Here is a 23,237-nt window from a genome sequence, read left to right as displayed (position 1 = left end):
CACTTTTACCGTCCACCTTGATCGCGTACATTTTCGCTCTGAGTCCTACAAATTCTGTAACAATCGCACCGTTGCACTCATCCTTCATTAAACCTGGTATTTTTTTGTTCGCGAGAGGCATACCGTACGCGTTATCAGGTGGATAGTCGCTCGTGTCGAACCGAGCGATATCACGCTTCATCATCTCGTATACATCGTCACACTGGACGCTGTACACGAGACTATCCGTGTCGGTATACATGACGCTACATTTGTCTCCAAAAGTTGGTAACATGTACTCGTGATGAAACTCGTACAAACACACCTTAGATATGTCGAGTATGGACATACCAACGTATATCGGCTTAGCGAATTTTACCTCGAGTTTACGCAATTCCACAGCCACCAAATTTTCCGCGAATACACTTCTGCTGTGAAAATTAGGTTTGGCGATCATCGCTTCCACACCGTACCGACCGTCCCACTGCGAGAGCAATCGAACGTCGACGCGATTTCGTACGTTCTCCATCGTTTTACCAAACACCGCATTGTTCATAAGTTTAAACAAATTTTTCTCGAAATCATTGGTCGCGCGAGTTCGATGTCGCGTGTTGAGCTCGATGTAATCGCGCAACCATGCTGACTGAGTGAATCGCAGCGCGCGGTAAACCTTGGTGACGCGAAGACCATGACGCGTGCACAGCTGCAGATTGCGATAGTGTATGATGTATCGCTTCTTATCGTACAGCGTAGCCAAAAGTTTTTTATCATGTTTTACCCCCGGTGGTTTCTCTCGTGTGGGACAGAACGGCAGATCGGAGTGCATGTCGTGCACGCTTGCAGGATACTCGAGATCCACCTCAAGGATATAACCCGTGGGCGAGTCCACGGCGATCGCGTCTACGTCGAGGTTCGCGAGTTCTTGGTCGTTGACCCATTCAAAATCCGCGTACGGTAACGGCTGACACATAGCCCAACCGTACAAGTTGTTTACATCGTAATACACGATGTACGACGAAGGTTTCAACGAGTCGTACCCCGACCGCATGTATCTGTTATTAGCTCGCGCGTATCTGTTGGAGCATTGACTGAGACCGCCGCGTATACCGCGTTCGACGAACATCACCATATCGATGTCAGTTAACAGTTCAAAATTAATACGCGTATGCTTGAGCATCGCGTCCCACGTGAAACCGGGCAAGGTGTAGTAGTGCGCGGGATCGAGTCCGTAACTTTCGACGCATCTATCGCGAAAATTTTCAAATACGTCAGCCAATAACAATACATCGGTTTTGAGGTACAGATCGCTGTACTCGCCTAAAGTTCGAATAGAGAATTGCTGCCATACGGTCTCGGCGTGCGCGTAATCTGTCTCACTCACCGTGTCACCGGTCAGCGAGCTGAAGAACGATTCGCGCGACGGTAGGCTCGACTCATTTAATCTTTCAACGCTGTCGACGTACTCGTACGGAAATATACCTTTTCGTGTCAAGAGATTGAAATTTTCCTCTGAAAGTTTTGCAAATTCACCGCGCAAGATTCGCATTTTATCTTTAATGAGTAAAGACGATAATTTGTCAAGGCTAGCGTTCAAAAATTTGTACGAATCTATAAAGCGCAATTTTATCGCAGTTCGCAAGTCCTGTCCCTTAGCTGTATCGTTTACATGTTTTGTAAAAGAAATGTATTTTTCCTTCGTTATCGGCAACAAATCGACTTTACCCTCATACGCCGTGGTGATTTCCTTTATGACAAAGTGTGCGTCGTAGCCTGACAAATTATGAAACACGACGGGGATGTAACGCGTGTCGCGGTATTGCAAGTTACATTTTGAGTGCGCGGGACCTCTATACCGACCGGTCATATGGCAATGATCGCGCACACGCTTCTCGTCCACCGCAAACGGACTTTCACACACGTGGCATACTGTCGCGTTCTCATGCTCCTCGCGCTGCATATTCGACAAAGTCTCCATCGGGATGGTTTTCAATATTATAATTTTTACGCGATGAGCCAGTTTCACTAACTGCTCAACGAACCACTCGATGCAATCGAGTCCGCGATGATATTCATATCTTGACAGCGACTCGTCGAACGAGCATCGCACGTAGTATCCCACGCTGAATACTTCATGACGTTGGTAGTTAAACGTCGTTTGCTCCGGCGACGATGGTGGATCGATCTTTCGCAACACGCACTCCAGATCGGCGTATACGATGAATGGTACGCGTTCCTTGTTGTAGTGATTGGAAAAGCTGAGCCATTTGTCATCCTCGCTAGGTAGTCGTATAGCGCAGTTGTTTAAAGTTCCACAATCCACGATATGAATCTTAAATTTCTCGCTCGAATTAAAGTAATGAAGACACCTAAAATAAAATATTTTTTAATATATTTAAAAAAAAAAAAATCAAATGAAATATTCAAAATTATACGTACCGATCACAAATATATTTACGATGCTCGCGTCCGCTTAGTTGTGAACTGATGAGACGTGACAGATCACTGATACATGCAAAGTGTCCTACTTCCTGTTTATCGTTGTCGTCGTCGCGTTGTACGTACAATAAATTTACATGTTTCTCTTTCTTCTCGTTAGTGAGGTGTACAGGTAGAACGTTAATTTCTTTTCCACATCTCTCAGTGGCGTACACATTGATCGAGATATCGTTTAATCGTTCGAGTCTCGCAACGTCTTTAAGAGTCGCGGGAAACTGTACACCCTCGACGTTCAACACCGTTGTGTAATGCGGGTACGACGATTCCCGATTCACGTTCTGCTTCGCGGGATACAGAGCCGCCACTACCGACCACGCGAGACACTTATCGTCCATCGACTTTACACATATCACTGCTTTTTTAGCGGCTAACTTCCGTGGCAATGTAACGTAGCATCCCACGCGCATCGGATTGTACTTATTTACGTTGATTATCAAATTCAAAATTCGCGACAACGCCCATCCGCTGTCACGCTCCTGAAACTCCTCGAGAGAAGCCAGCGTGGGTTCGACAACGTGTAGCCGGTACCACTCGCGCACATCCGTTTCTTGAAAAATCTCACAGTTTTTCGTGGTTATACTTTTGTTGGCGCGTTTGTCCCCAGCCGTAAACTCACCGTTGAACGCAGTATTCACTTTTACACAATTGTTTTTAAGCACGATGTCTCGTATGCGCTCGTATACCACGTTACCGGCATCCTCCAGGAATCGCAGCGGCTCGATATAGTTTGTGTTTATCACCACACCCGTTGCGATACGACTTTTGAACGCGGTCTCGATCTCACGCCAATCGAGTTCATTAGTCGTTTTGTCACCATCACCGTCGGCAGCACTAGTGCTCGCGTACTCACCACCCTGGTGCACGTAACGTTCGTATAAATGTTTCTTGGCACCCAGGAGTCGCGCGATACTCGCCACCGTGGATTGCGCGCACCCGACGGATACGCGCGCTCGCTTAGCGCGGCTACGTTCCTCGAGCTGATTTACTAGCTCGTCACATCTTTCAGCCCAAGTGAAAAATTCTACCAAGGTAGTCACGGTGTTAGCCTGCAGCAGGAGTTGACGGTCTTCTTCTTCGAGGAGACTTCGATCCATTTTTATGTTTATCATACGTCTCGCGCACTCAAAAGTTGAAAGACAACAACAGTAGCAATAAGTACGACAAAGACAACGATATTAACGATAAATACGACATTAACAATAAATACAACAAAACAACAACATTAGCGATAAATACAACAAAAACAACGACATAAGCAAGACAACATTAGCAATAAATACAACAAAAAGAAACTACATTAGCAATTAACGCGAATGTAGAATCGAAGTACATTGCTCGTTCACGCAGTTGTGCACACCGGGCACATATCACACGAGATTATAACAAACGTTGCAGCTTTGCAATTCGAGCACCACGTACCGTAGAGACTGTCATAGGATCCTACAACGTGTTTGCGAATCTTGAAGATGGGGTCATATAAATCGTATTGCATCGATATCAAACAAGAAGCGCACACGTTGTATCCTCGCTCGTCACCGTAATAAAAATATATAGCGCAAAATTTCGTACGCGGAGTAATCGCGCTTAAATTCTGCAAATTGATCGTTTTCCGCGTAGTATTTTCAACCATTTCATCGTCGTCGGTGTTGCAAGCACTATCCTCCGACAAGGGATGAATCTCGATTTCTTCATCAACTTCGATTTCTTCATCAACTTCGATTTCTTCATCAACTTCGATTTCTTCGTTGTTCATTTCATACATAGTCGTCGATCGCTCAATCACTAATGAGATTCACGCATTGTGACAAAAGAGGTATAACGAATGCATTATATCCTACCCCTACTACCAATTAATCATGTGATTTCATTTCTTACCCTCTCTCAAATTATATTGAGTCATTTGCTAATATTAAAAAACCGTTAGTAAAAACCGTTAGCTTATCTCTTTCAGATAAAAATTCGGTTACCCTCGTCTAAAATTATTTTAAAAAACTTTTACTTCTCGGAATTAAAAACGTTGACTTATTTCTTTCCGACAAAAGAAATGTACACCCATCGAATAGCAACTACCCTCTGTTTTGCAGAGTCTTTGCGTTTAGCCGCACAGCCTTTGTTCTCTGCATAGTCTATTTTATAAATGAGGGTTGAAGCGAGTGCACATATGTTTACGAGGGCAAAGTGAGAACGAGAATGATAATTTTTATCTCTATAAACATGAAAACAATTTGGCTCAAGATGAATCCTTCAACCGTCGAGCAGTCAGTTCCTTGCAACCACTCATCAGTAATTGATCGTCATCGTTTGTCACCAAAAATTGTAAGTATATATTCTTATATATTCTTAAATATTTTTAAAACCATTTTAATACATAAAAATTTATAATTTTATACTTTTTTAAATTTTTTAATTTATTTTTTCAGATGATTTCCAACATCGACGTAAGACAGCTGTCCACTTGGCCGATTGAGGTACGCGTGGTACGCGTACAATCACCTACAATGTTTTGGGTGAAATTAATCAACGATGAAGCAGCTCATAAGGAAATGCTGGAACGAATGGCCTTACGCATGAGATTTGCAGCACCTCAACTGATACTGTCACCGAATGAAATAATAATAGGAACTCTCGTTGCCATCCGCGAAGGTTCAAAATGGCAAAGAGGGATCATCGAGTACGTCGGTGCTACTTCGATTACTGTAAATCTTCGCGACTGGGCTCGCACAACTGAAAGAATGCCGCATGAATGTTTACGACTAGAGAGCCAATTCCATGAAATGAGGTGGCAAGCAATACCATGTGTTTTAAATGGAATCTTGCCTCTGCGAGCTCAGGTATGGACGGAGCAGGAGGTTGTGCACGCAAAAATCATCATGGAAAAAACGCAGGGATGGATCATTATCAATGATGTTCTCAGTGACAATGCTGCACTTGTTTCATATCTCAGAGGCGGGCAAACGGAAAACGTGCCTATGATAGATGTATCTACATTATTTATACAAATAGGTATTGCAAAAAAAATTTAAATGGGATAAAACGCCGACTGAATCAGTTGCATCGCAAACACAGTGAAAAAAACAATATCGTTATGTGCGGTGTGTAAAAAGGGTGTTAAAAAAGAACCTTAGGTTCGTTCATATGAATATCCGCTTCTAATCATGAGTGTATTTACGAACACACTTATGAAAGCAGGGATAGAAACGCAGCACGGAATTTTTTCATTGTTCGCTCGTCAATCGGACGGTGAGGATCTCAGAAAAAAATTATCAGTAAAAAAGTGATTATCTATCTGCTCTTGTTGTTATTTTGACTCTTGTTTGTATAATTGTTGTTTTTGTTGTTTTTGTTGTATATTTGTCCGATTTTTTTTGTTGTATATTTGTCGGGTTTTTTCCATTTATTGAAAAATGAGTTGTCGTGATTTTTTAATTCGAGTGTGCCAACGAGAAAATTGTAATAAATATCATGAAATACGCCGATGTACAAAAAATAATTAATGGTTTCAAGGCAGCTCCTGTAAATACGTACATTTACGCCAAGAAGAAGTGGATAACATTAATAACAATATAAGACCACTCAGTAAGGAGGCATATGAAGAATTGAAGCGTATTGCATATCTCCTACGTGAAACATACCCGGAGGAACAAAAAAAAAAATCATGCACGCTCAATTTATTAGGCGAATGTTTATGGACCTGTATAGCATGTGGAACTGCAGATGCAGAACTGCCAACACGTAAGTATTTACTGTTGTACTAAGATTTTTACTCAATTAAAAAAAAAAAAAAAATTTTACTTAACAAATTTTTTTTTTTCAGGAAACATGCCAACCTGTAATTATTGCGAAATGAAATTAATCGAAGGGTTCAAGGCACTGGTATGCGGTCATGCATACTGTAAATATTGCATACCAGTTCTTCCGTTTAGTGTTGACGGTCCTCTGCCATGTTACTATTGCAGTACTTGCAAAGCGTGGAAAGTAAAAATAAACCTATGTAAGTACATGTCAATATCTTAATAACCAATATCTTAATAACTAATATGATAATTTATTAATTTATACTTTTTTCTTTTCCAGATAATGACTAAAAAAAAAAGGAACTGCCATTATGTTTAAAATCTGTATCATTTAAAATCTGAATCATATTGTTGTAATCATGCTATTGTTGTAATCTTTTTGTAATCATGCTATTGTTGTAATCATGCTATTGTTGTAATCTTTTTGTAATCATGCTATTGTTGTAATCATGCTATTGTTGTAATTTTAAAAAGATATAATCATAGGATAACATCATTTTTTATAAATAATAGTTTGTACATCACTAGCTTTAATTTATTACAATTCTAATTTTGTAGAAAATAGTTTAAGCTCTTACGATTTTAAAAATATAATCAAAAAATGTAAAAATTTAAAAAAAAATTTCGTTTTTTTTTGAACACCTTGTATTTCTTACTATTCGGTTTCGCGTTCAAGTATCTATTATGCTCTCTCACACTCTATCTCACACTCTTTCTCGCTCTATCTCACACTCATTAATTTCTTATGGTCAAGTGTCGTTTGCGTTCACGCTCGCACCCTTTCACGCTCTCACTCACATCTCCCTGTTAGCAATCGGAAATAATGAAGAAATTAATGTAATTAAAAAAAAAAGGTAAATTTTATTTTTCAATTCAATGTAATTAAAAAAAAGACATAAAAAATACAAAAATACAAAAATATAAAAATACAAAAATATAAAAATACAAAAATACAAAAAATACAAAAATACAAAAATACAAAAAAATACAAAAATACAAAAATACAAAAAATATAAAAAACTGTAAAACTACAAAAGCGGTTATACAATCAAAATACATCAAAAGTCATTATACAACAAAAGCGATTATACAACAAAAGCATTATTTGAAAAACGTGGTAAAAAATGTAGTGTATAATGGTAATAATGACAGAAAAAATGGTAAAAAATTGTTAATATAAGAAATCGTATGATACTGTAGATTTGCACATGGGGCATTCGATTGTTAAAATATCTTCAGTTTGAATATAATCTGCACATTTTAAGGCACATGTGTAGCAATACACATGCTTACACCTTCCAGCACCAAATGTGTCTCTCGATACTTCCTCACAGCAAATAATGCACTCCATTTTTTCAGCATGTGCAATATGTCGCCGATTACAATTTTCCCTTTGACATCTTCCAGATTTATAATCGCCGCATATATTTGTGTTTTGAAGAGTTCGCCCCACCTCTGCCCTCATCCGATCGGACGCCTTCCCAGTTCGTTCGTATCGGGCTTGCTCAACACTTGTAATATGCAAGTATAAGCAAGTACTGTTGCGGCACGTCGTATTTTGATATGAAAAACAATACTTGTACGTATGTAGAAGATCGCATTGATTGGTGTTACAACGCCCTTTAATAAAATTTTCGCATAACTGACGTTTCTCTAAAATATAATAACACGTTATAATCATACCACAATATAAATTGTAATTTATAAGATATGTACCTTGCTTTCCAAAATAAGCCATTTTCACTAATAAGTATAATAATACTCTGTACAAAAACAGCAAAATTACAAAACTACAACAGCGAATAAGCCACACAAAATTTCTTCATAGAGATCCTTCTCTATACGATGTTAAGACAACGAATGATACCGAAACAGTATGGTGTTCACTGCTCACGCAGTGGTTGAAGAAGGAGAAGCAAACTCGGTGGTCAAAATAAACGATAAGAAAGCGTGAGACACTGACGGAGAACGAATATATTTTTCTCGCATAAGCGTACATATGTAAAAAATTTTTTAGGTGAACCATAAAATACAAAAAGTTTTACCACCAGGCATGAAAAGATTCGTATCTAGTGAAAGCATGCAGGTTGCACATTTTTTAAAGCATGCATGTTGCACATCTTGAAGCGATTGCTAACAGGGAGATGTGAGTGAGAGCGTGAAAGGGTGCGAGCGTGAACGTAAACGACACTTGACCATAAGAAACTAATGAGTGTGAGATAGAGCGAGAAAGAGTGTGAGATAGAGTGTGAGATAGAGTGTGAGAGAGCATAATAGATACTTGAACGCGAAACCGAATAGTAAGAAATACAAGGTGTTCAAAAAAAAAACGAAATTTTTTTTTTTTTACATTTTTACATTTTTGATTATATTTTTTAAAAAATACATTATTTTAAAATATACATTATTTTAAACATTATTTTAAACATTATTTTATACCGATTTTACATAAATGATTAATATAACAATGATAACAATGATGACAATGATAACAATGATAACAATGATAACAATGATGATTATAGTGATGATGATTATGGTGATGATTATGATGAAGGCGCCGGTGACGTTGGCTTCACGCTTTTTTGTAATTCGATGAAAGTGACGGCTTCACACCAAAAATAATTATTCTGTAATAGAAAAAAATTTTTTTAATAATATTATACATAAATAACAAATTTTTTTTTATTTTGTTTTTAATACTTACCAATTATAGATTCCATAATTCGTGGAGCTCCTTTATCTTTGTCCAAGGAATTATTTTCCGCATGAGCAGCAATTGATAAAAAACGACATGAGCATAAAAAACGACATGAGCATAAAAAACAACATGAGCATAAAAAACAACATGAGCTATGATGACAAACGACGACGATGATGACAGTGACGATGACGACAAAGGCAGTGGTGACGACAAAGGCACTGGTGACATTTATGGATTGCATGACTGACACATATCTGAGTTTATAATAATTGCCAATGAATTTTTACACTTATCGCAGAAGATGGGTTGTTCAGTCAGAAGAACTTCATATGTTTCGATGCGGTGACATCTCACCATTTTAAAGTCTTCATGCGCTAATAACTGTTCATCCATAAAGCATGGTATACAGTAAAATAGATAATCGTTAGTATAATAAAAAAAGATGCGGCAGTGCATTGTCTGATTGGTGATTTCGGTGGTGACTTCAGTTATTGCAACATCATCACCGATTTCACTAAACATCTGATCGAACATTTGTTGCATCTCCGTCATAAAATCTCCTTCAGACGCTGATTCTTCTTCATTTTCTTCCTCAGGATTTTCTCTATTTTCCTCTTCCACCTCACCCATATGATTTTGCACGAGCCCCTCCAAAACTTCATTAGCATTATTGTCATCATTAGCGTTATTGTCATCGTTGTCATCATTCACAAAGTTAAAGAAGCGTAAAGGTCTGAAGTCGTCCTCACTAATATCTTCATCTAGTCCTTCCGAAATTCTTTCTTTCCCCATTTTTCAAAATATTCTTTTTCACTGTCAATTGAAACTAAACTGTCCGAACGTTTAAATCGTACTGGCCTCTCGGCACAAAACTTCCTTGCAACGTCGCAACGTCGCAACATCTTCAAAAATTTTCTTATCGTTAAAATAAGAAGAGGAATAAACACTTGAGCCCTGAGCCTACACAGTTATGTATCCTCATAGTTTACAGTTTTGTTTAATATTATATTTTAAAGCGAGATACTCCGCAAAAGGATCACGCGAGTCGTAGTCAATGGTGACAAACGCGTGAATAAGAGCGAGCGAACAAAAACTTATTTGAGGGTGAAAGAATGAGAGAGTTACACTTAAGGAATTTAGAGATAACGGAGGAGCAATAGAATGAGTGAGGTTGCCTGCTTTCAGATCAAAAATCTATTTAAAAATCTATTTAAAATCTATTTAAAAAAAAAATCTCTTTAGTTGGAGGATGATACTTGCACGCTTAACGAGTGCGAGCGAGAGGGAACGATGGGGCGCATGATACTTTGCTTTCAACGGGTGCGAGCGAAAGGGAACGCTGGGCGCGCGACACTTGTGCGTTCAACGGGTGCGAGCGAGAGGAGACGATGGGCGGCGCGAACGAGTGCGAGCGAGAGAGGACGCTGGGCGCGCGACCTTGTGCGTTCAACGGGTGCGAGCAAGAGGAGACGATGGGCGGCGCGAACGAGTGCGAGCGAGAGGGGACGCTGGGCGCGATACCTTGCGATCCGCCGCTTGCCGCCGCCGTCGCCGCCCGTTGCCGCCGCGACGCCACACGACCCTTTTTAAAAAATCGCGACTCCTTTGAAAAAATCGCGACTCCTTTGAAAATCGCGATGCCGCATAAACATGCCGCTGCGCGACGACGCGCTTATCATTTTTAAAAATAATATTGCATTTCAGAGTTTCGATGTTGTTATTATTTTCTAAACAATTCGTTCTTAGAATCGCCGACACAGGGGCGATTTATAAATACCCGCCCCCTCCCCGCATGACGTCATTACCCCTTGCCCTAGGTCTCACGGACCCAGAACCGTTAACACCCCCCCTCCCCGCGTGACATCATCACCCCTCGCCCTAGGTCACATGGATACTCTAACACGTAGTGATCCAGAACCGCTCCATGCGTTCAACGAGTGCGAGCGAGAGGAGATGATGGGCGGCGCGAACGAGTGCGAGCGAGAGGGAACGATTAACACCCCCCTCCCCGCGTGACGTCATTACCCCTCGCCCTAGGTCACACGGATACACTAACACGTAGTGATCCAGAACCGCTCAGTATACATCTACTGACTGTTCCGAAAAAAATCTCGCGCCCGTTAATCGGTCAATGCTGGAATTGTCAGCAAGCTGGCCATTTCGCGCGCGAATGTAAGGCCAAGCCGCGCGTGCATTGTTATCGGTGTGGACGCGCGGAAGTAACGTTACGCGATTGCCCGGATTGTTCGGGAAACGCGTAAAGGGGCCGGGGTTGCGGGGCGATCCGACCTCTCTTAGTGAGAGCCTCGAAAGTTCTGGCGCGACCGGGGGTCGTGAATTCGCGTATAGCGCGTACGGAGCTCGGGACTCGACCCAATTGAATTTTCTTCGCGTTTCCGTCGGCCCGTGCGAATTTTTGGCGCTGCTGGATTCAGGATCCAGCCGGACCTTCCTCGGGGAGGAGGCCGTGGGGGCGCTCAAAAAACGCGGCATCAAAATTGACGGAAAAACCGGGAATCGAGTGATTACTGCCACCGGTCAAATCGCGAGCGTCCAGGGGGAAGCCGCGATACCGATCACTTTACGGGACGAGACGCGGAAATTGAGCGTCTGTTCGCTAGCGTCGTTGGCGTTACCGTGCATTGTGGGCACGGATTTCTTGGCGGCATTCGGGTTGGTGATAGATTTCGCGACGCGGGAGTGGCACTTCGCTGATAATACCGCAACGAAATATCGCTTTGAGCAGGGCGAGGCGCTCATGCTCGAGAAACCACGGCGTTCCGTGGAAAGAAAGCGGCCGAACGGCGAGATTCGGGCAATTCCAGGGGAGTCGCACCGAAAAGCGGGAAACGTAGCGTCTCCGGCTGATTCGCGGGGGCGAACGGCATGGGTTCCTCCGAGGCGGGGGAAAGAGGCGCGAGCGGATCCGGGTTTCGCGTTAGGCTGCGGTCTTAGCGAGCTCTCGCCCGACGAAGGAAAGATGCTCGCCGAATTTTTGGCTTCCGAGATCCAGGGGGATCCGGAAAGGCCTGGTGCCACGACGCTCGCGGAACACAAAATCGACGTCGGGAATGACGCGCCGATAAAGCAGCGATACTATCCGGTTTCGCCTAAGATACAAGAGGCTATTTACGCGGAAGTCGATAAAATGCTCGAAGCGGGAATAATAGAGCCGTCGAATAGTGAGTGGTCGACGCCGATAGTAATGATTAAGAAACCGAACGGCAGCTATCGATTCTGTTTAGATTTTCGGAAATTAAATAGCGTTTCAAAGAAAGACGCGTACCCATTACCGTACATGAACGCGATTCTAGATAAACTGAGAGCCGCGCGTTACATCTCGACGATAGATTTAAGCCAGGCTTACTTCCAAATTCCGCTCGAAAAAGAAAGTCGCGAACTTACGGCGTTTACCGTGCCAGGACGTGGATTATATCATTTCACAAGAATGCCGTACGGATTGACGGGAGCGCCTGCGACCTTTCAACGATTGTTGGATAAATTAATCGGGCCGGAAATGGAACCTCACGCGTTTGCGTATCTGGACGACATCGTGGTCGTCACAAGAACGTTTGAAAACCACTTAGTGTGGCTCGGAAAAGTTTTCGCGAAGATTCGTGAAGCGGGACTTACAATAAATCCCGAGAAAAGTAAGTTTTGCCGCTCGCAGGTGAAATACCTCGGATTTTTAGTGCAAAATGACGGTTTAAAAGTCGACCCGGATAAAACGGAAGCTATTCGGAATTACCCTCCGCCGCGAAACATTAAACAATTACGGCGTTTTATCGGGATGGCGTCGTGGTACCGGCGCTTTATTCCACAGTGTGCGACCGTTCTCGAACCACTGACGCGTCTTCTCAAGAAAAACAACTCTTGGGGTTGGGGGGATGCTCAAAAGGCGGCTTTTGAGCTAGTAAAAGAACGAATTACCACCCCGCCTACACTCGCGTGTCTAGACTTTTCGGAACCGTTCGTGTTACAGACCGACGCGAGTTCTGTAGGTCTCGGGGCCGTATTAACGTAAGATATCGACGAAATGGAGCGGGTAATAGCGTTCGCGAGTCGTGCACTATCAGACGCGGAGACACGATACTCTACAACCGAACAAGAGTGTCTCGCGGTGGTGTGGGCCATAAAAAAATTCCGCCCCTATTTAGAGGGATATTCCTTTCGTGTAATCACGGATCATAGCAGCCTCCGGTGGTTGCATAATTTGAAAAATCCGACGGGAAGGCTAGCGCGACGGGCATTAGAATTGTTAGAATACGATTACGTTGTCGAACATCGTAAGGGCGCGATGCACCACGTACCGGATGCCCTCTCGCGAATTTCGGAAAAAGACGGAGAACTCTGTGCTGTCGCGGTCGAGGCGGACCAGTGGTACAACGCGAAGAAAGCGGAAGTCTCGGCAGAACCACAAAAACATCTCGGGTGGCAAATCGAAGACGGAGAACTATATTTTCGCAAACCTCGCGCGGAGATATCGCAGGCGGTAACAGATCTCGATCAATGGAAATTAGTGGTACCACAGAGGGATAGGGTAAAAATTATTCGCGAAAATCACGATCCGCTGCAGGCGGGACACCTCGGAATTGAGAAAACGTACCGTCGAGTCGCGACGCGATATTATTGGCCTCGCATGCACAAAACGATCGTGAATTACGTGCGTAGGTGCGATATTTGCCAGAAAACAAAAATCGAACAAGACGTACCGGCTGGATTGATGGGACGACGCGTTATCGAAGCCCCGTGGACCGTGGTCGCCGCGGATATTATGGGACCGATACCGATTAGTAAATCGGGTCACGCGTATTTGCTCGTCCTACAAGATCTTTTCACAAAATGGGTTGAGTGCCGACCACTCCGAAAAGCGACGGGAGCAAAAATCCGCGAAGCTATCGAAGATTTAATTATTTTTCGATGGGGCGCACCGCGTACTGCTCACGGATAACGGCACGGAATTTAATAACCGAGATATTAAAGAACTAACGGACAAATACGGCCTCTATCATTCAACTGTTCCGCCATATCATCCGCAAGCTTGTAACACCCCCCTTTCTCCCTTCCGTGTGGCCGGACACGGTCAAGCGACTCGCCGCGGTAGTCGGCGAGTCGTCGCGTGCGTCTAGGGCCAGCCGGGGTGTCCGCGGGAAGGAGCGAAAACACTTGGAGTCTCGTGTCTTTTTTTGTATTCTATTCACATTTATTTTTGGATCGGTTATTTACAATGTTCTTATGTACAGGTGTTCGGCCGCGGCGCTTGTCGCACGGGCGACGTAAACAGAGTTGTCGGCGGTCGCGTGAGTTTCGATTTTCTATACAGGCGTTTTTAGGCCGCGGCGCCTATCGCATGGGTGACGCAAACAGAATCGTCGTCGGTCGCGTGAATCCGCGCGTGGCGGTGTAATAAGGTGCCCTCCCTATTATGGACCGCGGTTTCTTTAGGAACGGGAGCGCGGGTGGCAATCGCCAAGAACGCTCGGCAGAGACGAAGGACTCTTTACCTCTGGATTGCGCCGCGCTCGTCAGGAACCGCCGAAGCGGTTGGAGATGCTGCCCGGGCGTCTGCCACGGGATAAGCCGAGAACGCTCGGCGGAGGCGAAGCACGCTTCACCCCGCTTTATCCGCTGTGGCCGGCGACCTGGCAGTTTCGAAGGAAAGGAGGCGATGTCGCGGCCAAGAACTCTTGGCGAAGGCCGAGAACGCTTGACCCTCGTGCTTGAAACGACCTGTCCGCGTGGTCCTCGAATAACGGGCCAGCGAGCCCGGGACGCTCGTCGGATCACAGGATTCGAGTAGATGAGGTCGAGAATGCACCGAGACGGAATTAATTAACAAAGAATGATTTATTCTTCAACAACGACGCTCGCTTAGTCAAGCGACGCCGATAGATATATAGATATATACAATAGAATATGATAAAATGAATACGTGTACGGCGTGCGGATACAATGTGCCGGTGGGCGCGTCGGCCCTTTCGATCGCGGATCGATATAACGCGTGCGCTATACGTATATTCGCGGATGGTCGCGGATGCACCACGTGAGGCGCGGTGGGTGGCGCGAAATCGTGGGCGCGGTGTTCGGCGCGTATCGTTAATTTCGGGATCGGTCCTGACGGAACTACCGGTGGTACGCGGGCCGCGGGCGCGGAATAGTGGGCGCGGTTTACGCCGCGGATCGTAGATCTCGCGATCGGTCCTGCCGGGCGGACCGACGGGACGCGGGACGCGGGCGCAGCGTGACGGGCGGGGCCCGCCGTGCTATAGATCGCGATACAATTGATCTCGTTTTATGGTCGGAAATATCGATGCGTTGGTGGACCGCGGTGGACGCGATGCGCGTGGTCAGGATGCACCTTGCCTGGTGTCGTTTAGCCAAGAGTTCTTGGCCGAGGCGGAGATCTCTCCACCCCGTGGATCACGACGGTGCGACGGGATCTTTATTGCATTTCGAGTCTTTCCGTGCCGCAGACGTAGGATCGAGAGTCCTCGAAGGAGGCGGAGTGCGCCCCACCCCACGAGCTAGTCGTGCGTTCGGTCAGAATTCGTAACGAGAGGATTGTGAGCGCCAGGATCTCCTGGCCGAGACGAAGTTCGCTTCACCCCGTGGTTTCATGCTCTAGGATGGATGTTCGCTCGAGAGCGAACGGATCAGGACGGTCCCGCTGAGTCCTGACGTCGACTTTTTATACGTAAAAAAGTGACGACGCAGGGTTGCCGGGGCTTAGCGGTGTGCGTGACGTGTCCCGACGCGTGGCGCCGAGGCCCCGGGATGCGGCGCGCTCGGAAACGACAGGCCTCGACGTCGACGGCGCGGTTCGGCGGCGCTCGGAGACGCTCGGCTAAGTCCGCGGATGGACTTAGCCGCGGAACGGCTACGCGTTGCCGTGCTGTGCCGGCGCAGATAAAATTATAAAGTTTGGGGCGCACCGCGCCCCGGGTCCCCGCCGGACGGTGTTGTGTCCGGCGGCCGGCCGTTGTTGTGGCCGGAACGGTGCATCGCCGGGTGCACCGTTACATGCTTAGCGACTCCTGGGTGGCTTGGTTGTCTGGGAAGCTACTGAGCGGAGGCCCGGAACGGAGCTCAGTAGACCGGAAGACTGCTCTCGATCGCTCGGTACCCGGCCTTTTTATTCGGTCTTTCGCGTGGCCCGGGGCGTTCGGGTTCCCGGGGGTTGGCGTCGCAGCGCTCGTCGCAATCGTTAATAGTATTAATTTTCGCGCGACGCGGGACGGCGGTATGCTTACCTATAACGGCGCGCGTTAATCTTCGCGGTGTTTTAAAAAAGGGTCGGGGCGCACCGCGCCCCTATTCCCGCCGGACGATGTTCGGTCCGACGGGCCGGCCGATGTTTTGCCGGGGCGAGGTAGGTGCCTACCTCGTTACAAGCTAATCCAGTCGAGAGAATTAATCGCGTTTTAAAAACCATGATACCGCTTATTTAAAAAGAGATCACCGCGAATGGGACGCACACATTAACGAATTTCGTTTTGCATATAATTCGGCGCACCACGAGTTGTTGCAAGCTACGCCCGCGTTCCTCAATTTTGGGAGGGAACCGCAACCGGTAGGAACTAAGTACGGAAAAACCAAGGCGGACGTAGAGGTTGAGCCTACAGAGCCCGAAAAATGGAAAGAGCGCATGGAGCGCATTCAACTTTTGCGGGAATGGATTATGGAAAATTTAGAAGAGGCTCAACAGAAGCAAGCGCGATATTACAATGCTCGGCATAAAGATCGGCGGTTTAAAATCGGTGATCAAGTCCTTAAAAGACAACACGTTTTATCGTCCGCCACGCAACACATTGCAGCCAAACTCGCGACAAAATTTCACGGTCCGTTTACGGTAGCAAAGGTGTTGTCGCCTGTCGTGTACGAACTCGCGGATCCATCGGGAAATGTAGCGGGGAAAAGTCATGTTAAAGATTTAAAAGCCTTTGTACCACCCTTCACCCCTTAGGCCAGATAAATTGGGCAAAGAACGCTACCGGTACCATCATGCGGTGCGGAGTACATCCAGACATCATAAGCCTCCTGATACAAATGGAGTCTGGAATGCCAGGCTTCTGGCAGCGCCTGGAGTGCGTCGTGTTGTCGCACAGACGAGGCCAACCCCTGTACATGGGCCCAGTATTAACCCAGGTGCTGGGAGGTTGCCAGGAGGCAGAAGCGCAGACCGCGTGGGAAGGCGTCTCGGTGGGCACGCAGACTCCCGACGACTGGCCGAAGGAAAACTTCCCGCCATTACGGTGCGTTCGAGATCCGAGCGTTATGAGGGACAAAGCGGTGCAGACTACGTACCTGGAGGTACAGCGGGAACAGCTATCCGCACCCACTGCGACACCGGAAGTGACCACTTCCGAGAAACCCCTGCCAAAACCCGAAGAAACCGATAGATCGAGGCCACCGGTACGAAACCCTCCGAAACCTGTCGAAAGGGCCAAGTCCGCCCCCGGCACGGACCGAGAAAGATGCTGGAATTGCGGCCGAGGAAACATTTCCTCCACAATTGCCCGCAACCACGACGCCGTGACTTCTGCTACCGATGTGGACGCCCCGGGACCACAGTAAAAAACTGTCCCAACTGTGGGGAGGAGTGGAGAGCCCAGGGCCCATACGTGCCCGGCGTGGGCAACCAGAAAGGTTGTAACACGGTAATTTCGCGTTCGGAGAGCTCGTCGGAAGCCAGAGTGCGAGTGTAAAGAACCGAGACTTGGTTAATCGTAAAATAAAAAATTTATTAAGAAAAGAAATAATGTAGAGTCAAAATAATACACTTAATCTAAGAATAAATGAAACAAAGGAATAAACAATGTAATAATCTAAAGATGAATTGAACAAAACGGCCATCCGCCGTGAGCTGGATTCCAGGTGAACGCTAGTTCGGGTCGCTTTGGGACGTATCCTATGTAACGGGCCGTATCGGTCGTACAGGCTCCGCGGTTGCGAGTCGGCGACGCGAGTTACAGGACAGGCCGCTCGGGCCGTGTCGGTCGTACAGGCTCCGCGGTCGCGAGTCGGCGGCGCGGATTACAAGCCAGGCCGTTCGGCCGTATCGGTCGTACAGGCTTCGCGGTCGCGAGTCGGCGGCGCGGATTACAAGCCAGGCCGCTCGGGCCGTGTCGGTTGTACAGGTTCCGCGGTCGCGAGTCGGCGGCGCGGACTACAAGCCAGGCCGTCTGGGCCGTGTCGGTCGTACAGGCTTCGCGTTCGCGAGTCGGCGGCGCCGCGACTTAATTTGCCTATGAGACGGAACGCCAGGGCCGTGTCGGCGAGAGAGAGAGAGAGTCGGGAGCGCCCGAGTCTCGGAGATGTCGGTGTCGAGGACGGCCGGGAGCGCCCGGTCGAAGGAAGGCTCGGGAGCGCCCGAGTCTCGGAGATGTCGGTGTCGAGGACGGCCGGGAGCGCCCGGTCGAAGGAAGGCTCGGGAGCGCCCGAGTCTCGGAGATGTCGGTGTCGAGGACGGCCGGGAGCGCCCGGTCGAAGGAAGGCTTGGGAGCGCCCGAGTCTCGGAGATGTCGGTGTCAAGGACGGCCGAGAGCGCCCGGTCGAAGGAAGGCTCGGGAGCGCCCGAGTCGTGTAGAGCGAAGTCGGTTTCGGAGGCCGGGTGAGCCCGGTCGAGGAAGACTTGGGAGCGCCCAAGTCCTGGAGGATCGGATGCTGGGGTGCTCCCCAGCGCGGAAAAGGTGCATCGTCTGCGCTCGAGGCGGCTTATATACCCGTGGGCCCGAGAGTGGGGGATATCCCACTCCCGAGCGGTCGGGTGGCGGTGCGCGGTGTGGGCGGTTGGACGGCCCATGTTTCTTGTTGCGTAGATCCGCGCTACTCGCCGCGGGCGGTTGGTCGGCCCGCGCGTAACTATGTTCGGGGCCGCGCGATTATTTCGGGCGAACGGTGGTGGTCGCGGCGCGGGGTCTGTGGTTAATTACCTGTTCGTGGCTTCAGGCCGCAAGGTGAGCTGCCCAAACGACGAGGCGGAGCTCCGGGTACTCGACGAGGCCGGAATTAGACGCCGACCAGGAGAACAAGAGACTCAACAAGCTACCGCACCCGGGTAGGACCCACCGAGAGCGAAAAGGATTTGTGGCATCTATGGACATTATTGTTAAAGATTTTTTTTTTCTTTTCTTCGTTAGTTGTATGTTAAAAGAATTGTTTTTTTTTCCTCAAAGGGTGCGCGTAAAGTTTTTCCAAAGGCCACGAAGCATGGCGACGGGGATAGATGTTTTCTTTTGTTTTTCTTTCTTTCTTTCTTTTTCCCCTCTCTTCTTTTATAAAGGACTTTTCGTTAATTTTTTTTATTTTTTGTGTGAGAAGAGTTAGAACTGAAACCTGATTTTTTTTTGTTGTTCTCGGTAATGTTTGTTTTGATTGTGAGCATCCCTTAATAGTCCTTATTATTTTGTATTACGGAGACGCAAATGGCTTGGGAGTCGAGTAGCTCCCAAAGTAAAAATAAAAGATTGACTATATTTGATTTAAAGCAAGAGAGTGGAAGTTGGCAATTATTTTGTTTTGGTACCTTAAACTATTGGGAATTGTCGCCTCCGGAGATCCCGCCGGGCCCGCGGTAGAGGTAAACTCCACGAGAAGCGGGGACCGCGGGTAGAGGACCCCTGATACGCTCTCTCTCGGCGTGGGGGAGTTGTGACGTGGCGGCTTCCGCTGCTTCGTCGCAGCTCCCCGCGACCGTCACAAAGGCGTAGCGGCGCCGCGAAAATTGGCGATAGAGGGGAAAGTAAGGAGGGGCTGCGGAAATCTCCGAGGGTTTTATCTTTAATTAGGAGACACAAATTAACGATCGCGATTTTGCGTATTGTGTTGCTACCGTATGTCGCCGAGACTGTGGGTTGTCCTGGCCGAAGAGGGAGCGAGCGGAACGGATTATACGCGGAGGCGCAGGTGTCCGAACTAGAGGATGACCAGATACGGGCCCGGGATGGGAGGCCACCCATTTCGAGGGCCTTGGAGGAAACCCGCCGCCTACGCGTCTCGGCGCCGGAAGGGACCTGCGAGGAACTTAACACGACCGCGAATGATACGAAGCTCGCGCCAACCTATTGGTATCGTTAGGGCTCGGTGAGGGCAGCGGCTCCCGCGGGAAATCGGCAACGTAGCGCGCGGAAAAATCCGCGAGGAGCGAGAGTGGGGATACGCCGGGCCTTGTGCCGAAAATTCGCGCGGTCCTCACTCTCTTCCGTGTAGACCGGCAACCGAGGCGGGCGATAGCGAAGGCAATAGAGATAAGAGCGAGCGAGCGAAAGCGAGACCGAGCAAGGGCAGACGATAGGAGCGAGAGCGAGAGAGAGTGCGAGAGAGCGAGGACGACTCGAGGGCCTGGACGTGTATTCGGTGAGATCTTCCACCCGCATAGCGGAAATACTATTTTGTGAGATCCTCCGCTTCCCGAGGAGACCGGCATAGGCTCAGACGAGACTCGGCCACGTAGAGCGGGCACGCGGGCCCGCTAGAGAATTTGGTGGATCCTTGTCGCAAGGCAAGGACTTAACGTTAGAGAGTGGCAGTCGACGGGCGTCTGAAGGCCGGTAGCTGGGCCTCGCGGGAGAGGCCGACCCGATTTATTTGCGCGAAGTATTGTAATGATTTGAGAGACTGCCGTACACCGCGTCCGCACGGAGAGCCCTCGGCAGCGGCCGAGGTCGGGAACCGAAATTCCGCGATTTCGTTAACGACGGACGAGCTTTCGCGTATATTCTTTCGTGTTGTGGTGTCCCGTGGAGGCACGTCGCGTGCAAGGGAGACGCGTGGCCGGCAACCAAAATAGTCAGGGACGACGCGAGAGATTGGGAGAACAAGGTTCACGGAGGACCCTCGTGGCAATCTAACAGAGGTTCGAACTAAAGCCGCGATCTAGGTGATCGCACAAAGATCGAGCCCGCGTACGATTATAAAAATTTTGTTATTTTTTTTTGTTACTCGTCATATTTGTCTCGTTTCGTTGCGTGTTAATAAACGAACTGAAAATTGCATTCGCTTTGTTCGCGTACCTATTATTTTGTGCTGTCATTCCCGCCGGTCCGAGAAATTCCGTCTGTAATACCCCGCCCCTCTCCGTTCGGATGAGTTAGCCCCCGCGCGTGACGGCGGTTCGAGTTCGGTGTTAATTGTCAAGGAACGGATAACTGATCCGGGATAAAAATCGGCACGGCTGAGCCCGTGCCTGGCGCCCAAAAATTGTATTCGTGTGAGACCCCGCCGTCCCGCGCCGGAACACGGCCGAGGTACCGCGACCCCTCCTCCCTCCTTTCCCCTCGTGTCAAGACGGTGCCCGGATTTTCGTCCGTGCACGGCCGTCGCTTTTTGCTTGCGACTCTCTCCCTCGCGAACGAGGGAAGATATCGTGACACCACATAATGAAATTTTTAGAATTAAAAATTTTATTTGGAGTAAAAATTGCCTCGTCGCTCCATAAAATATGGTCAGAAAATGTCTCATCTTGACGACATTGAGCTAAAAAGACTGTCAACATACATTATTAATTATTATTAATTGAGAAATTAAATTAATTATAAGTATCAGTTATAACAAAGTATACATACATATGTACTCGTTAGGCAAATGTATGTATACGCGTTCTCAACGTATTTAGAGTCAAGCAGGTCGACTAAATGTTGTCGCGTCGATTGTGTACGTACATAACGTTTACATCGACTTGCTTGTCTAACAAGATTAAATGTTTTTTTCAAATTAACTGAAAACGATCAAATTGCTTGCAAGATTCTCGATTCTAATAATAAAACAACGAATTGCTCGAATTAGATTTAACAAAAGAGTTTGCGCGTCGATCGTTTTATTCGCTTTTTCATGTATTTTGTGAAAACAATGAGTTTAAAGAAATGAAAAAATATAAATACCTTGACAAAAGATTGCGCGTTGCATCTGGTCTCGTGGGAGAAGATGTTGCACCCGTTGGTAGTGAAACGGATGCAATCCATCCTCTCGTATCACGCGGTGCACTAATTGTCTTGATACACCCACATTTTCAGCCACGCGCCGCACACTATTCGTTGGATCATTTTCGAACTCGTTTAGAATTGCTTTCTCACGATTAATGTTCCGACGAACACCGCGATCAAATTGCACTAACTGTTGAATGTATTTACCGACCGGTCAACTTTTGCGTGTTAATTCTCATTAACAAAAATTTATTTCGTTCTTTTGTATAATTTTTGTTTAATTTTTTTATTTTTTTGAATAAAATTGACCACTCGCAAAAGTTGAATGTATTTACCGACCGGTATTAAATTTATTAGTTATAATATTAAGCGCCTTGTTACAAAAGCAGCACAAGCAATATTTATAACTTTAAATTGTTGTTTTTTTTAACAGTCGAGTGCTTCTTTGTGCGAACGTGTTGCGAGACATTAAGGGGATCCTAAAGTGAATCGCGAACTTAAACGGGGATGGTAATAAAAGAATTACAAATGTTGGTATTATCAACAGAGTCGGTAATATCAACATTTGTAATTATACTATTACCACATACAGGGTGAACATATATAAATGTACAAGCGTATAAAGCATTAGATGCTTCTGATTTTTTTAGAATCAGTACCATCATAACAGATGCTTTTGATTCTTGTTAAAATCGGTACTATCATACTAATGCTTTTGATTCTTGTAACATTCAGTACCATTTAAAGAAATACTTCTGATTTTTTTTAGAATCAGTACCGTATAAACAGATGCTTCTGATTCTTGTTACATTCAGTACCATCTAAAAAGATGCTTTTGATGTTTTTTAGAATCAGTACCATCGTATTACATGCTTCTGATTCTTGTAACATTCAGTACCATTTAAAGAAATGCTTCTGATTTTTTTTAGAATCAGTACCGTATAAACAGATGCTTCTGATTCTTGTTACATTCAGTACCATCTAAAAAGATGCTTCTGATGTTTTTTAGAATCAGTACCATCGTATTACATGCTTCTGATTCTTGTAACATTCAGTACCATTTAAAGAAATGCTTCTGATTTTTCTTAGAATCAGTACCGTATAAACAGATGCTTCTGATTCTTGTTACATTCAGTACCATCTAAAAAGATGCTTCTGATGTTTCTTAGAATCAGTATCATCGTATTACATGCTTCTGATTCTTGTTATATTCACTGACTCAATGATCGCGGCAAACCTCACGTCGGAAGCTCTGGGCATTTTGACAGCAACAAGCAACATAACCCTCGTACTCTCGATACTCGTTGCATTATTTTTCTTTCAACGGGTCTTTACTCGTGTCGT

General features: G+C 46.3%; 1 protein-coding gene across 1 annotated transcript; it reads left to right on the top strand.

Annotated features, from left to right (window-relative positions):
• The first annotated feature begins 4,663 nt into the window (after window positions 1-4,663).
• LOC139113825 (uncharacterized) lies at window positions 4,664-5,938 on the top strand. Its single transcript, XM_070675245.1, has 2 exons — window positions 4,664-4,791; window positions 4,896-5,938. The coding sequence occupies exons 1-2, from the start codon at window positions 4,666-4,668 to the stop codon at window positions 5,496-5,498; spliced, it is 729 nt and encodes a 242-aa protein (XP_070531346.1). The 5' UTR covers window positions 4,664-4,665; the 3' UTR covers window positions 5,499-5,938.
• Window positions 5,939-23,237: the final 17,299 nt, after the last annotated feature.

This window comes from Cardiocondyla obscurior, linkage group LG03 (genome assembly GCF_019399895.1).
Source record: "Cardiocondyla obscurior isolate alpha-2009 linkage group LG03, Cobs3.1, whole genome shotgun sequence".
NCBI lineage: Eukaryota > Metazoa > Arthropoda > Insecta > Hymenoptera > Formicidae > Cardiocondyla > Cardiocondyla obscurior.
The sequence above is the reverse complement of the archived record's forward strand: the minus strand, read 5'-3'. Positions and strand labels throughout refer to the sequence as shown.

Coding starts and splice junctions, on each gene's coding strand:
- LOC139113825 (XM_070675245.1), top strand. CDS start 4,666: ATGATAATTTTTATCTCTATAAACATGAAAACAATTTGGCTCAAGATG. Junction 4,792..4,895: donor ATCGTTTGTCACCAAAAATT/GTAAGTATATAT, acceptor TTATTTTTTCAG/ATGATTTCCAACATCGACGT.